This window comes from Geotrypetes seraphini, chromosome 3, assembly GCF_902459505.1.
Source record: "Geotrypetes seraphini chromosome 3, aGeoSer1.1, whole genome shotgun sequence".
In the NCBI taxonomy this organism is placed as follows: Eukaryota; Metazoa; Chordata; class Amphibia; order Gymnophiona; family Dermophiidae; genus Geotrypetes; species Geotrypetes seraphini.
This window is the reverse complement of record NC_047086.1, coordinates 380,342,813-380,357,943: the sequence shown is the minus strand read 5'-3', so window position 1 is coordinate 380,357,943 and position 15,131 is coordinate 380,342,813. Positions and strand designations below refer to the sequence as shown.

At 44.9% G+C, this 15,131-nt stretch overlaps 1 protein-coding gene across 3 annotated transcripts in view; it reads left to right on the top strand.

Moving 5' to 3' along the window:
• The window catches only part of STON1 (stonin 1), a 52,964-nt gene extending 48,559 nt beyond the window's left edge, over positions 1 to 4,405 (top strand). For all 3 annotated transcript variants that reach the window (XM_033937750.1, XM_033937749.1, XM_033937748.1), the window contains exon 4: positions 4,047 to 4,405. In XM_033937750.1, the coding sequence (XP_033793641.1) occupies positions 4,047 to 4,121 (75 nt within the window). In that variant the 3' untranslated portion in view covers positions 4,122 to 4,405. The remainder of the gene's footprint in view (positions 1 to 4,046) is intronic.
• The last annotated feature ends 10,726 nt before the right edge of the window (positions 4,406 to 15,131 follow it).

Below are 15,131 nucleotides of genomic sequence, written 5' to 3'. Positions count from 1 at the left end.
AATAAAACCTGGCGTCAGGCAAGGATTCATCTTGTCACCTTATCAGTTCAACCTGTTTCAGAAAAGCAAATTTGGAAGAAGAGTGTCTGTTTCAAAGTTGGTGGCTGAAATATAAACATCCTGTGCTATGCAGATGATACAATGCTCATCACCAGAAGCAAAGAAGACATGCTGAATCTATTGAGAAACATCAAAGCTGAAAGTCATAACATGGGATTAGAACTAACATAAACAAAATGAAGATCATGAACATGGAAAATGATAATTTTGAGCTTGAAGGCGATTGAAATCCTTTACAGCTTCTATTCTATCTTCTGGGCTCTTTTGTAAATAAAGAAGCAACTAGCAGGGAGGAAATAATCCACAGACTAGCAGTTGGGTCGCTCTTCAATGAAGGCTAAACTAAACCTTAAGTTTGTATACCGCATCATCTCCATAAAGATAGAGCTCAGCACGGTTTACAGGTAAATTCAATAAATGAGGAAAGGACATAATAAGAAATTAGAGGTTATGAAGAGGATAGCTAGCTTTAACGTAGGGAAATGCAAGGTCATGCATGTAGGGAAAAAGAACCCGATGTTCAGCTACAAAATGGGGGGATCACTGCTAGGGGTAAGTAACCTTGAAAGAGACCTGGGAGTGATGGTAGACACAACCCTGAAGGCGTTGGCACAGTGCGCCACAGCCTCAAGAAAAGCAAACAAAATGTTGGGTATCATTAAGAAGGGTATCACGACCAGGACGAAGGAGGTCATCCTGCCACTGTATCGTGCAATGGTGCGCCCGCATCTGGAATACTGTGTCCAGGCATGGTCGCCGTACCTCAAGAAGGACATGGCGGTACTTGAGGGAGTCCAGAGAAGGGCAACTAAACTGATTAAGGGTATGGAAAACCTCTCATATACTGACAGATTGAAAAAGCTGGGGCTGTTCTCCCTGGAAAAGCGGAGACTTAGAGGAGACATGATAGAAACCTTCAAGATCCTGAAGGGTATAGAAAGGGTAGACAGGGACAGATTTTTCAGATTATGGGGAACCACAAGTACAAGGGGGCACTCGAAGAAATTAAAAGGAGACAGGTTTAGAACAAATGCCAGAAAGTTCTTTTTCACCCAGAGGGTGGTGGATACATGGAATGCGCTTCCGGAGGCTGTGATAGGCCGGAGCATGTTACAAGGCTTCAAAGAAGGTTTGGATAGGTTCCTAGAGGATAAAGGAATTGAGGGGTACAGATAGGAGTAGAGGTAGTTTTAGGGATAGTCTGGGACCACTGCTCAGGCAATGGGCCTGATGGGCTGCCGCGTGAGCGGACCGCTGGGCGAGATGGACCTCTGGTCTGCCTCAGCGGAGGCAACTTCTTATGTTTTTAATAGTTAGCTTTACGTTTTGGAGAAAAGCCAGGTTTTCAGATGCTTTCGGAATAATTGGAATGAGCCTAGGTTCTGCAGCGGGGCAGGGAGGTTATTTCAAAGCTAAGTGAATTTGAAGAAAAGAGATTTCCCTAATTTACTTGCATACATGATGCCTTTTAACGAGGGGAAAGATAGTTTGAGTTTGTGGGCGGATCTGGTAGTGTCAGGTCTCGAAGAATTCCAGGATAGTGGAATTAGGGAAGGAAGAATGCCATGTAGGATCTTGAATATTAGGCAGGTACATTTAAAGTGAATCCTAGAAATCACCGGAAGCCAGTGAATTTTGACAGAAACGGTGAAACATGGTCAAATTTGCTTTTTGCGAAGTCAACCTAGCCGCAGTTTTCTGAATCCGCTGAAGTCTTTGAAGATTTTTTTTGGTTAGACTTAGATAGATGGAATTACAATAGTCCAGTCTGGAAAGAATGATCGATTGTACAAGGACAGCAAAATGTTGTTGGCAGAAGCAGGATCTCACTTTCCTCAACACGTGAAGACTAAAAAAATATTTTTTTTACCAGAGAGTTGAGATGATCATTAAAGGAAAGTGTAGAGTCAATAATGATGCCCAAAACTTTGCTTGAGAATTCGATCTGCAGTGTGGGACCAGAAGATAGTGGAATGAGCGTGGGTAACTGATCTAATTTTGGGCCAAGCCAGAGTAGTTTTGTTTTGGACTCATTCAGCTTCATTTGTACAGAGAAGGCCCAGGATTGGAGTTTCGTTATGCAAGCTGTTATATTTTCAGTGAGGTTAGTGAGGTTCGAATCTATCTCGAGAAGGGCAAGAATGTCATCTGCATATGTAAATAGAGTTTCAAAGGGAGATAGATGGAAGAATTTCAAAGAAGACATATAAATGTTGAAAAGAATAGGGGACAGAGGTGATCCCTGGGGAACACCACATAGCGGACTCCAAGGAGAAGACATGGTTCCATTCATGTTAACAATGTAAGAGCAGGATCGTAAAAATTTCGAGAACCAGTCTGAGACTGTGGAATCAATGCCTATCTCAGAAAATTGGTAAATTAGGATATCGTGGTGGACAATATCAAAGGCCGCAGATAGATCGAATTGTAGTAGGATAGCAAACTTATTACGAGATTGAAGTTGTTGAATCTTTGAGATTAAAGAGGCCAGCAGGGATTCAGTGCTGAAATTGGGTCTGAAGCCATATTGGCAAATGGAGAATCTCTCTAAGTAAGATGAGAGCTGAGTGGATATAATAACCTCGAGCATTTTGGTCAGGAGAGGAATATTTGATATAGGACGATAGTTGGAAGGGGAGGATGGGTCTAGATCAGCTTTTTTCAGAAGTCGGGTCAGGGCAATGTGTCCCATTTGTACGGAAAATAGGCCAGATAGTAAGGCTGAGTTGATAAGTCTGGTGAGAGATGAAATAGCCTGCACGGGAATTTTCTTGTAAAGGTAGGAAGGGAACAGGTCCAGGGCACATTTGCAGGATCTTAATTTGTGGCACAATTTAGAGACCTGGGCTTCGGATACATGCTCAAAGACTGTCCAGGATCTGTCTACTGAGATAGGGTTAGTGTCGCTGGGCACCAGAGAATTGTAAGTGACTGTTGATGGAAAAGGCTCTCAACAAAGTATTCAAAGGCAAGGAGGTAACACTCCAAATGAAGATTAGACTTGTTCACACACTCATTTTCAAAGTGGTCAGTTGCGGATGTGAAAGCTGGACACTATGGAAACAAGACAGAAAAATCGACTCATGTGAGCTTTGGTACTGGAGAAGGATTTTAGGTGTGCCGTGGACTGCCAGAACTACTAACAAATCGATTCTGGAAGAAATCAAACTGGCTATGTCACTTGAAGCCCAAATGATGAAGTTATGACTGTCTTATTTTGGTCACACCAGCAGAAGAGAGAGGTCACTGGAGAAGGACATCATGTTTGGGAAGATCGAAGGAACCTGGCAAAGAGGGCAACCTGCAATCAGATGGCTGGGCATGTTGAAAACAACCATCGGGATGACGCTGGAGGTCCTTTCCGAACTAGCAAAAAACCGATTTCTTTTTAGATCCGCAGTTCATCAAGTCACTAGGACTTGAGCACGAGTCGATGGCACAGAACAAACAAAATGTAAAATCTTAGCTTTGAAATTCATGGGAACATGTTGCTCATGCACCAATGGCCATATGCTAATTTTGCAATTTGTGCGTGGCCATTAATAAGAAAATGGCACTGTAGGCCATCTTAGAGCTGTGCTAAAAAGAGGCCTCAGTGTGTGGGAAACCCACGCACTAAAAACAGCACTGGGCACTTTTTATAGCAGTTTAGTAAAAGGACCCTTTAAGTAGCTGGAGAAAAGCATTCCAAATTTTAACTGCCTGTAACATAAAAGAAGATTTGAATATATGCTTAAAACAAATATGTTTGATGGAAGGATAATTCAGGCAATATAAGATTGCAAAGCAAGACTGGTTTCTAATCGCAGAATTTTTGAAATAATTTTTATAAAATAATGAGCTTGAGCATATCGTCTTATAAACCATGCATATGATTTTAAACTCAACACATGCCATCAATTGTACTGCATTATATATTTTCATTTGTTACAGTTAATTCTTGTACTTTGACTTTTAAATAATGTGCTTTATCTTTCTCATTATAGATTGAAATTGAAAAGAAATGGATTAAAATTGATGGAGAAGACCCAGAGAAAGCTGGTGCCTGTGTAACACAGTAACAGGGATAGAGAATGCTTCTCAGCTGCCAGCTTGTTACTACCTTTTCCTTAGCTATATCCAACAAAGAAATTACCTTATATAGTAAAGTAGCAATTGATGACAGCTATTTTATGTCCTCTTGAACTGATCTAGAAATAGAGCACAGCATATAAAAGCTAACAGGATTATAATCTAAACTGAATCTAATATTTTCTATGTATAAAAAATATCAATTATTTATGTTATAACAGTCATTAAATAATTTGATTTATGCATATATTAAATTTATTTTTTTGTTGCTAGACTTAACACAGTTGAGCAGAAGATCTGTCAGCTTGCTTTTTTTGTATGTTTATTAGAATGTTGGTGGCTTGAATTTTTTTTTATTTTTTTATAGTTTTTCAGTTCCAAGCTGAAATTGGGATGAATTTTGGCAGGATGGGAATGGTCAGTTATGGGGTTTGCATCTATCTTATGTAATTTTTATTTGGGAGAAAAGTTGAAAAGCACTCCAAATGTGTGTACAATTCTTTTCTCTTGTGAGAAATTATTTTTTGTTGCATAGTTAAACTATAATTCTGGTTTCTAAGAATTTGGTGGTGTCTTGGTTTGAACCTATGGGGCCTGGTAAAAGTAGTTGTAAGGAAAACAGCATTTTTTTTTTGGGGGGGGGGCGGGTAAGGTATGAAATGTAAAAAAAAAAAAAATCCTGTTAATTCCCATCCTATCCTTCCTTTTAGAACATTTTTGGAAGTTGTAGTTTTAAGAAATTATTTAAATCCTCATATGAAAGCCATGCTACAGCATCAGGAAGTAGATGCTGTTGGCAGCAGTGAACCTTTGTCTAGCACCAAAGGTAAAAAGAATAGAACCCGAAAACCCTAATAATAAACTGATTGTAAAAAAATAATTTTGCAGCTACTACGTGATCCTTCAAAGTTTGAGAACATATGGTTCATAATGCTGTAAAGCAGTGGTTCCCAACCCTGTCCTGGAGGACCACCAGCCAGTCAGGTTTTCAGGATAGCCCTAATGAATATGCATGAAAGAGATTTGCATGTAATGAAGATGACAGGAATGCAGATCTACCCCATGCATATTCATTAGGGCTATCCTGAAAACTCGACTGGCTAGTGGCCCTCCAGGACAGGGTTGGGGACCACTGCTGTAAAGTACTTCTGCTCGCCAACACCTGAGTAGTGAGAAAGGAGTGGATTACGTATTTGCAGCTTGCATTGTTTTGGCATGGGATTTATCCTGTGGTGGCCAGCTTAAGAGATATCACTGTACTTTATACTGTGCTTAGGAAGAAGAAAGCAGCCAGTTCTGAATCCTATGTATAGAAGAATGCTCTTAATCACATAACTATGGATGTAAATTCATACCAATTCAAGCTTGTGGTGGCTGACTACATTATTCTTACTGTTCTCTACAATATTCCACAAGGTGCTGACTCCAGGTTAGAAACAGAGAAACATAATGGCAGATAAAAGCCTAATGGCCCATCCAGTCTGCCCTTCTCCACCATCCATTATCTTCTCTTTTCCCTAGGAGATTCCACATGCCTGTCCCATGCTATTTTGAAATCAGATACAGTTTTAGTCTCCACCTCCACTGGGAGACCATTCCATGCATCTTTCTGTAAGGTATTTTTTTACATTACTCTGAGCCTATTCCATGCATCTACCACCCTTTCTGTAAAGTATTTGTTTACATTACTCCTCAGCCTATCACCTCATAACTTCATCCTATGCCTTCTCCTTCCGGAATTTTCCTTCATTTGAAAAAGACTCATCTTCTGTATATTAACACCACGGAGATATTTAAACATCTCTATCATATCCCCTCTCTCCCATCTTTCCTCTAGAATATACATAACTAATCAACTTTGTAGCAGCCCTCTGGACTGACTCCATTCTATTTTTTATCTTTTTGAAGGTACAGTCTCCAAAATTGCACACAGTATTCCAAACGGGGCCTCACCAAAGACTTATACAGTGGCATTATCACCTCCCTTTTCCTACTGGCCATTCCTCTCTTTATGCACCCAAGCATTTTCCTGGCTTTGACCATCACCTTTTCTGTTTTGCCACCTTGAGATCATCAGAAGCATACAAAAGTTCCTCGCCTCTTGTTCTAAACCTTTGTCCTGGATTTTTGTGACATTTTTAAACATTAAATCTTAGTTGCCAGTTGCTTGACCATTCTTCAAGTTTCAGCAGATCCCTCCTCTTGTTATCCACACCCTCCAGGGTGTCTACCCTATTACACAGCTTGGTATCCACAAAAAGGCATACTTTGCCAGACAGTCCTTCTGCAGTGTCACTCACAAAGATGTTAAATAGAGCCGTCCCAGCACTTCACTAACAACCTTTTCCTCCGAGCAGACTCCATTTACCACTACTCTTGTTTCCTTTCATTTAAACCAGATTTTAATTCAGTTTGTCACTTTAGGGTCCATACCGCATGCATTCAGTTTATTTTTTAATCGCCTATTCTAAAGTCCAAGTACACTACATCTAGCGCCCCTCTCATATCTGTTTAGTCACCCTGTCAAAGAAATCAATCAGATTTGTCTGACAAGACCTGTCTCTCGTTAAACCATGCTGCCTCAGGTTCTGCAGTCTGTTCGATTCTAGAAATCTCACTATTCTGAAGAAGCGTTTCCTAACCGGCCTGTAATTCCCAACCTCCTCCTTACTTCCACTCTTATGCAGGGGGACCACATCCACCCTGCTCCAGTCCTCCGGGACCACACCAGTCTCTAATGAAGCATTAAAAAGATAAGACAACCTCAGAACCTTTCTTTTTTTTTTTTTTTGAAAATATTTTTATTGAATGAACCAGTCACGAGAGGTACAATCAGCAACCAAGCCAAAAGATAATAACAGCATAGATACAATAATCAGGTATACAATACAGCTAGGCCAGAGATCAGGCATTCAAACATAGCCTTCTCATGAAAGTTCACAATTTTCATGTTTGAAACAGAACAACAGGAAAACAAACCTCCCTCCCTCCCCCCGCCCCAAATCCCCCCACCCCCCTCCCCTTGCATCCCAAGGAACCGACCCAACTTAGAACGAGTCCCAGCACGCCACATAGGCCACTGATTGCCAGCTAGTGGCATCCTTCTTGCGTTGCCTCTCCCAGACCGCCATCTGGGACATACTAGCTCTCCATTGTTGAAACGTAGGGCACACACTACCCACCCAGTGCTGCAGAATTAGCTTCTTAACGAGCCCTAGGGCCACCAGCACAAAGCGTTGCAAAGGCGCAGAAATACCAGCCTCAGTTAGGGGATCCGTGACACCAAGCAGCAGAGTCTTGTACGACCATTCCAGGGAGCACCCCAAAACATCCTCCACCTCTTGAAGTGCACGTACCCACAGCGGTCCCACCAAAGAGCATTCCAAAAAATGATGCACTAGCGTCCCCTTGAGAGCAGGACACCGGGTACAAAAGGTATCAGGCCACAGGCCCATAGTGTATCCAACGCAGCGGGTTACATACGCCCTATGCACGATCTTAAGATGAATTTCATGTAAAGCAACGTTAGGAGTCGCCCCCGCACCATCCGCAAAGCATTGTGACAACTCATCAACCGTAACCTCTTCACCCAACTCAGAGCTCCAGCCATCTGCCATTCGGGACAGAAAAACCTCAGCAGGCCTCCAATCTCTCCCCAGTTTGTACCAAGCCGATAGCGAGTTAAATTCAAGGGAGAGGGAAAGGAAAGCCCTATCCAGCGGGGAAAAGGAGGGTAACTCCCCGGACGGCAGCCGAAGCGAAGAACAATAACTACGTAGTTGTAGATAGAACAGTACGGACCCTGCATTCCACGCCCAGTGCTCCTGACATGCAAAAAAATCCGGCAGTCGCCCCGAGCCCAGCTCCACAAGCTGGCCAACAAATCGGCACCCGGATCGGCTAGCCCGCACAAAGAAGACATGTGTACCCGCAGGGAAAGCAGGATTAGCCACGAACTCCAAGAAAGGGGAGGGGCCCGACGAGCCCCCCACTTCTCTGCGCCACCAACCCCAAGCGGTCCGCAAAGGTCGCAACAAGGAAGCACAAGTGCCAGCCCCGGGTCTCAAGAGATTGAACACTGATACCGGGTCCGCCAACATGGACCAAAAACCCCGCGGGGCAAACTTAGTCTCACCCGTGTAGATTTCGTGCACCCAACGAAGCAAAGCCGCCACGTTATAGAGACCAAGATCCGGGAGATTTACCCCTCCCTGAGACCGCTCTCTAATAAGCTTTGGGTAACCAATTCGCGCCCGTTTAGAGCGCCATATGAAAGATGAAACAATGCCTTTATATTTCCTAATATCTCTACATGTGACCCACAGAGGCACCATCTGCAAAGGATAGAGCAACTTTGGCAAGAGGACCATCTTAAAAAGAGCAACGCGACCGAGAAAAGAAATCGGAAAGTCCATCCACCGCTTGCAAAGCGCTCCAACCGCATCTAGTTTGTCTAGCACATTTTTTCTATATACCACCCGAGGGTCCGCATGCAAAAACACTCCCAGGTATTTAAGCGTGCCCCCAGACCATTTTAATGGGAAAGAAGGGTCATGGTGAGCCACACAGTGCGAGTGAACCGCCAAAGCTTCCGACTTTTCAAAATTAATACTCAGACCGGAAAACATGCCAAATTGTTGGATAATCTGAATTAGTGCAGGCACTCCCGTAATAACATCCCCCAAAAATATAAGCATATCATCAGCAAACAAATTGATTTTAAATTCTTGCGTCCCCAGATGTATACCCCGCAGTTTTGTAGTGTGCCTGATCTTAATCGCTAGAGGTTCAAGGGCCAATACGAACAGCATAGGAGAGAGCGGACATCCCTGACGCGTGCCTCGAGCTAGGGAAAAGGAGGAGGTGAGCGCCCCATTCACCAAGATCTGTGCAGTCGGCTGCTCATATAGTGAACGAACCCCAGCCAGAAAGCTCCCCATGATACCCATCTGTGGTAAAATCCAGAATAGATAATCCCAGAGAACTTTATCAAATGCCTTTTCCGCATCCAGGCTGACAATAAGGGCATTCTCCTGACCCTGGTGTCTCCGTAGCAGCGCCGGGTTCTGAAGCACAGATAGGGCTCGCAAAACATTAGCAGAAGAATACCGCCCTGGGACAAACCCGGCCTGGTCCGGGTGAACCAGACCGGGCAAGACCTTGCCAAGTCGTGCAGCCATAATGGCCGCGAAGAGCTTAATATCTTGATTCAACAGGGATATAGGCCGATAGGACCCCAGCTGATCTTCCGCCCGTCCAGGTTTCGGTAATACAACAATATGAGCGTGAGTAAGCCGATGTGGAGACAAACCCCCCTCACACATGGCCTGACATAAAGCCTGAAAGGGACCAATAATCCTCTCCCCCAGCAATTTGTAGTATTCGGGGCCCAGTCCATCCGGGCCAGGAGCTTTCGCAAGCTTTAAAGCCCGTATAGCTCTCTGGATCTCAATGCCCTGCACTGGAGCGTTAAGTGCATCTCTCTGATCCTGGGACAGCTCAGGAAGGGGAAGGCCACGAAAAAACTCTGCTCTCTGCTCAGTGTCACAGCTCCCCCGATCATATAGAGCCTGATAAAACTGTACAAAGCTTTGTTGAATAGCCTCGGGCGAAGTTGCCTCAGAGCCATCAGGAGCCCAGATTTTGGGAATATGTTGCCTGCGGGCCCTGTGGTTAACCAAGGAGGCCAACAACTTCCCCGCCTTGTTGCCCCACCTATGCAAACGGTATTTATACATCTGAATATCCCTTAGGGCCCTCTGCGCCAGCAAATCATTAATTTGACGTCGCAGCTCCATGTATTGACTCTTGAGGGCTATGGAACTCCTTCTATGCAGCTCCCCCCGCACCTGGCCCAACTGACGGGACAGATCCAGCAGTGCCTTATCCTGTACCTTCCTCTTATGGGAGGTGTAAGCTATAATCTTACCCCTTAGAACAGCTTTACTCGCCTCCCAGTATACCACCTCGGAAACATCAGAAGAGGAGTTATCGGCTAGATAAGAATCCCATTGGTTTACCAAGAAAGTGCGGAAATCTTTATCCTCATACAAAGTGGGATTCATTCTCCAGCCCGACAAGGTCCTCTGGGGCGCCTGGTGATCAAGAAGCTCCATCCAGACCATGTGATGATCGGAAAGTACTCCATCCTCAATCATCACTCTCCGGACTCCGGACAAAAGGGGTGGGGCAACTAGCAAATAATCCAATCTACTGTGTGCTTTATGCACTGGGGAGTAAAAAGTAAAATCAGATTCGTCTGGATGGAGCGTGCGCCAAAGGTCCACAAGGCCCAACTGCGAAGTAACAAAGTTGATCCCCTTGTGGTCCCCTTGAGGTAAACGAGGCCTGGGAGGCTTACAGTCAATTAGGGGGTCAGCAGTAATATTGAAATCCCCACCGAGCACCAGTTGGTACTCGGAAAAGGGAGCAAGGGCAGCAACTAAAACCGAGAAAAAACGATGAGAATACACATTAGGGGCATATATAGAGCAAAAAACATATTTCGTTCCCTGAAACACCCCTGCCCAGATTACATACCGGCCCTCAGAGTCCGAAATCATTTTGTGCATAGTACAAGTATGTTTCTTATGGAAAAGCACAGCTACACCCCTCTGTCTGTTATTAAAGGAAGCAAAGACAAGCTCACCCACCCAATCCCTGCGGAGCTTAGCATGCTCAGACGCGTTGAGATGTGTCTCTTGAAGAAGCAAAACATCCACCTGTAGTTTCCTACAGTACTGAAGAACCTTACTACGCTTAACAGGAGAGTGCAACCCATCTACATTAAAGCTAGCAATCTTAACCCCAGACATAATAACCAGATATAACCAAAATACACAAAAAAGACCAAAGATCATACGGGACGGCAGCACCAGCCTCCCAGCCGAGCCGGCGCTCCGTCCACTCAAACAAAAAATCAGACTGAGCCAGATTCCTAGGATGCAACCCATACCCCAAACTACCCACCAACTCAACTACCAACTTCTTCAAACAAACCCCCCCCCCCCTACAATCAAAATGACCCACCCCCCTCCCCTCCAGCAACCCCACCGCCTCTTCCCCCATCCACACTGGCGACCACACCCCCATGCCACCAACACCCACCGCAATCAAACACAGATGCTCACACTCCCCCCGCACCCTCCCCCAACCCCCCCCCCCACGCAACCCCAACCACAAGTACCGGTCGCAGCCATGACCAAACTAAAATAAAATAAAACAGTGGAGAACAGAGGACAGGAAAACATCCCAGCCCCTGGACATAAAGGCCAAACACAGAGGGTCACAAAATAGTAGAAGAGATCCAAGACAGCCAGCCCCGCACAACAAAACAAGGCAGCTAGCTCTCCTGGTCAGGTCAAAGAGGGATTCAGAAAATAGTTATCAGATGTCCAATCCTGCTCAAAAGCTGGCTGAAAGGGGTAGGAGCATCCCCTCCCCAAGTATCTTGCCAGCAAACCGCCAAAGGCCCCCCAGCACGTATCCGGTGGCAGCGCAACTATGTCCAAACAAATAGGCTCCATCCAAAGGGCAGCAAAGCAGTCCAAACAGGCAAGAATAGTCCTTGTCCTAGATGAATCCATGAGAAAGCATGGTAGGCCCGAAGGCTCATCCCCAAAGCAAAATTCTCCTAGTCCTCTGGCAGGGATGCCCCCTGAAGAACAAGCTCATTACTGAGCAGGGAGACTCTCAATGAAGCGCTTCAGCTCCTCTGCCTTAGATACCGTAAAGGTGCAGTTCTCATAGGTCAAGCGCACCTTAGCCGGGTAGAGAAAGGCAAATCGAATTCCTCTGGAAACCAGTTGAGAGCAGTAAGGCGTGAAGGTTCTTCTCAGCTCCGCCACTTTAGTAGAGAAATCCTGAAATATCAATAGCTTAGCGCCCTCGTATAGCAGATGTCGCGCCTTCTTAAACAGATCAAGTAAGCGGGCCTTAACAGCATAGTTGTGGAAGCGGGCCAGCACAGCTCGAGGTCTGTTATTACCATCCGAGTCATGTCGGTGCCCCACACGGTGAACACGCTCCACTACCACAGGCCCCTCAACGTCCGGGAAGCCGAGCTCCTTGGGCAGCCAATGTTCAATCAAGTGCTTAAGCTCAGAATCTTGTACAGTCTCTGGTATTCCAATAAATCTAAGATTCTTTCTGCGAGCCCGGTTCTCCTGATCTTCCACTTTCTCCTCCAGCTGGGAAACCCGGGCTTCCAGAGAAGCAAGCCTGCCATCAGCTATTCCAGCCCTGTCTTCTTGAGCCGATAGTCGCTCCTCTACTTGTTGTAGTTGTGCAGCCTGCCCCACCAGGGTATCTTTAAGGTCATCCATAGAGGCATGCAGCTTGGCCAGTTTTTCATCAAGCAGCTGCGAAAGGTGCCTCATGGAGACCTGCATCACCTCGTCAGGGGAGTGGGCCGTAACGGTGTCAGTTTGGGTCTCCGCCATCTTGCTCGCCGGGCTCCCAGAGGACTTTGTCGGCCGCGAAACCTTAGGCGGCATACTCCGCCGCTGGAGAATTCAAGTCGCGGTGGTGCTCAACCCCCGGCCGGTTCCCGGCGCCCAGCAACAACTGCGCCGTTAGGGGTCTGACAAGGTCCGATCAAAAGCACCCCGGGAAGGAAGGAAGTCGGAGAAGTGCAAGGGAGACAGAGCGGATCTTAATTCTGAAGCTCACCAGCCAGCACGTGGTCCCCCGCCATCTTGTGCGCCGGGCTCCCCACTGCCTGTGTCGGCCGTGAAATCGCTGGCGGCATACTCCTCCACGGAGGCGTGCAAGCCGCGTTTTTCAGCCCTCCGCCGGTTCCCTGCGCCTAGCAACGGCTGCGCCGCATGTTTTAAAACTTATACCGGTCAGGAGTGCGCCGGGAGGGGAGGAAGTCAGGGGAAGCAGAGCGGAGCTCGGTGTTCAGACGTCCGCTCAGGAACCAGCCATCACGTGACCCCCCTCAGAACCTTTCTGAGTTCCTTGAGTACCCTGGGAAGTATCCCGACAGGCCCCATCGCCATGTCTATTTTTAATTTAGCTAGATCCTCATGAACACAGTCTTCTGAGAATATTTCTGGATCTTCTACACTTCTACTCCCATTTGCACTCTCCATTCTGCTCGTCTTCCTTGGATAAATGGAGATCTTTGCTTTCCAGACCTGTCTTGAACAGACATTAGACAAGTCATGAGAAATGGATGGAAAAGGTTTAGCATCTTAATCTTAAATCACAGTCACTTTGCCCATCTCTGCCTTGTATTTGGGGGGGGGGGTGGGTGGTGGTAGTAGGTAGGGGCAGACAGAATGCTGTTATTTTTTTTTCTGCTGAAATTATCTATTGCCTGTGCCCATATTGTTCTTGGGTAAATTTCTTCAAAAAGGCAGTGAATAAATATATACGGTGGAGACGCATCAGTAAAAGCAAATGAAATGGTAAGTACAGATTCATACGTATAAACAGAGAAGACAAAATAGATTAGACATCTAATAGCTAATCACAGATCAAAAGAAAACTAGATAGATTAAAGCAAACATAACATTGATTATAGAATATTAGTCAAAAATAATATGAGGTTATTAGTGGATATTAGCTTTTTAGTGTCTTCAAGGAAGAGAGCCAACTAAGGGCTACTTTTACAAAGCTACAGTAGAGATTTCTACTGTTGGCTAGTGAGGTAAATGTTGCAATGCTCATAGGAATTCTAAGAGTTCGAGCATGTACCTCACCGGCCCGTAGTAAAAACCTTTACTGCAACCAGCGTAAATAAGACAAACAAGCTAGTTTCATGACTGTTGGAATGTCAGCAGCTCAGGAACTACACGGTGGTGGTAATAACCTGATACAGATGTTGGATTTATTCATTCAAGCTTAGCTTAGGATTCACTAACATTTTGCTAACCTGCAGTAGTTTCACAAACCAAAACAGCAACAGCTTAGATTTTTTTTCCAGCCACGAGAGAGCAGCAGAAAAGAGGTGAATCCTGAGATATCATCCAGGTAAAGGTGGAAATAAGTATTCATTAAAAATGTTAAAATAGATGGCAAATGAGCTGCTTGGAAATATGTTAGGTGTAATGTTTTATAAAACTCCTAGCAGAAACACGAGGTAATGACCACTGGAGTATCACAAGGAGAGTTTATTCAGTCCAGCAACTGGTAGCAAATACAATAAGACCTGACACAGCTGTGTTTCAGCATACAATTGCTTGCATCAACTTGTGTAGCTTTGCAGAACCAACATATATTGGATGAAGATAATCCAGCAATGGATGTCCTTTACGAAGTCCAGAACTTTCCCAGTCATGCAGAGTAGCTAGACACATGTAGTCAAGGTATACTGGTGATCATTTCGTCTATCCCTGGCCCAGGGGGTATTGCATGCAGAAGAAGAATTTGGAAGCATACAGAATTAGGATCTTGCTGGGAGTCAGTGAAAGAGGGAACTGGGAGAGTCTGGAATCTGAGGAGGGAAAAGTTTGGAGAGGATTTTAGGCCTTATAATGGGGGAATTCTGCACAAAAGCACTAAAATAAACTATGTAGAATTTTTAAATATTGTGTACAGAAAATTTGGCACACAATTCTCCCAAGAGTAGTATATTTGAGATAGTTAGGGGAGACAATTTGTTTTCATACTCAAATGCTGTACACTTACTGTACTTCAGTTTGGCTCACTGAATTGATAGTGACCTGAATGTTAATATAATTTTTACAATACATGCTGGTATGCTTCTAATCTAATCTGAATTTCTGTATCGCACTTATCTAGTACAGGTTCAAGGTGGTTTACAAGTTAAGAGACCTATAACAAAGCATGGGGAATGGTGGATACATCATGTCAATGAGAAAGGATATGCTGTTGCAAGAAGATAGGGAAGCGGGAGAAGGTAACACTGCATAGAAGGGAGGGAAGGCAATTGCAGGATTACAAATGGAGGAAGGGGAGTGTAAACATTGAGTCAGAAGTGGTAACAATTACAGAATGCCATTAGCATTAAAGGGAGACTGAGTAGTAAGGAA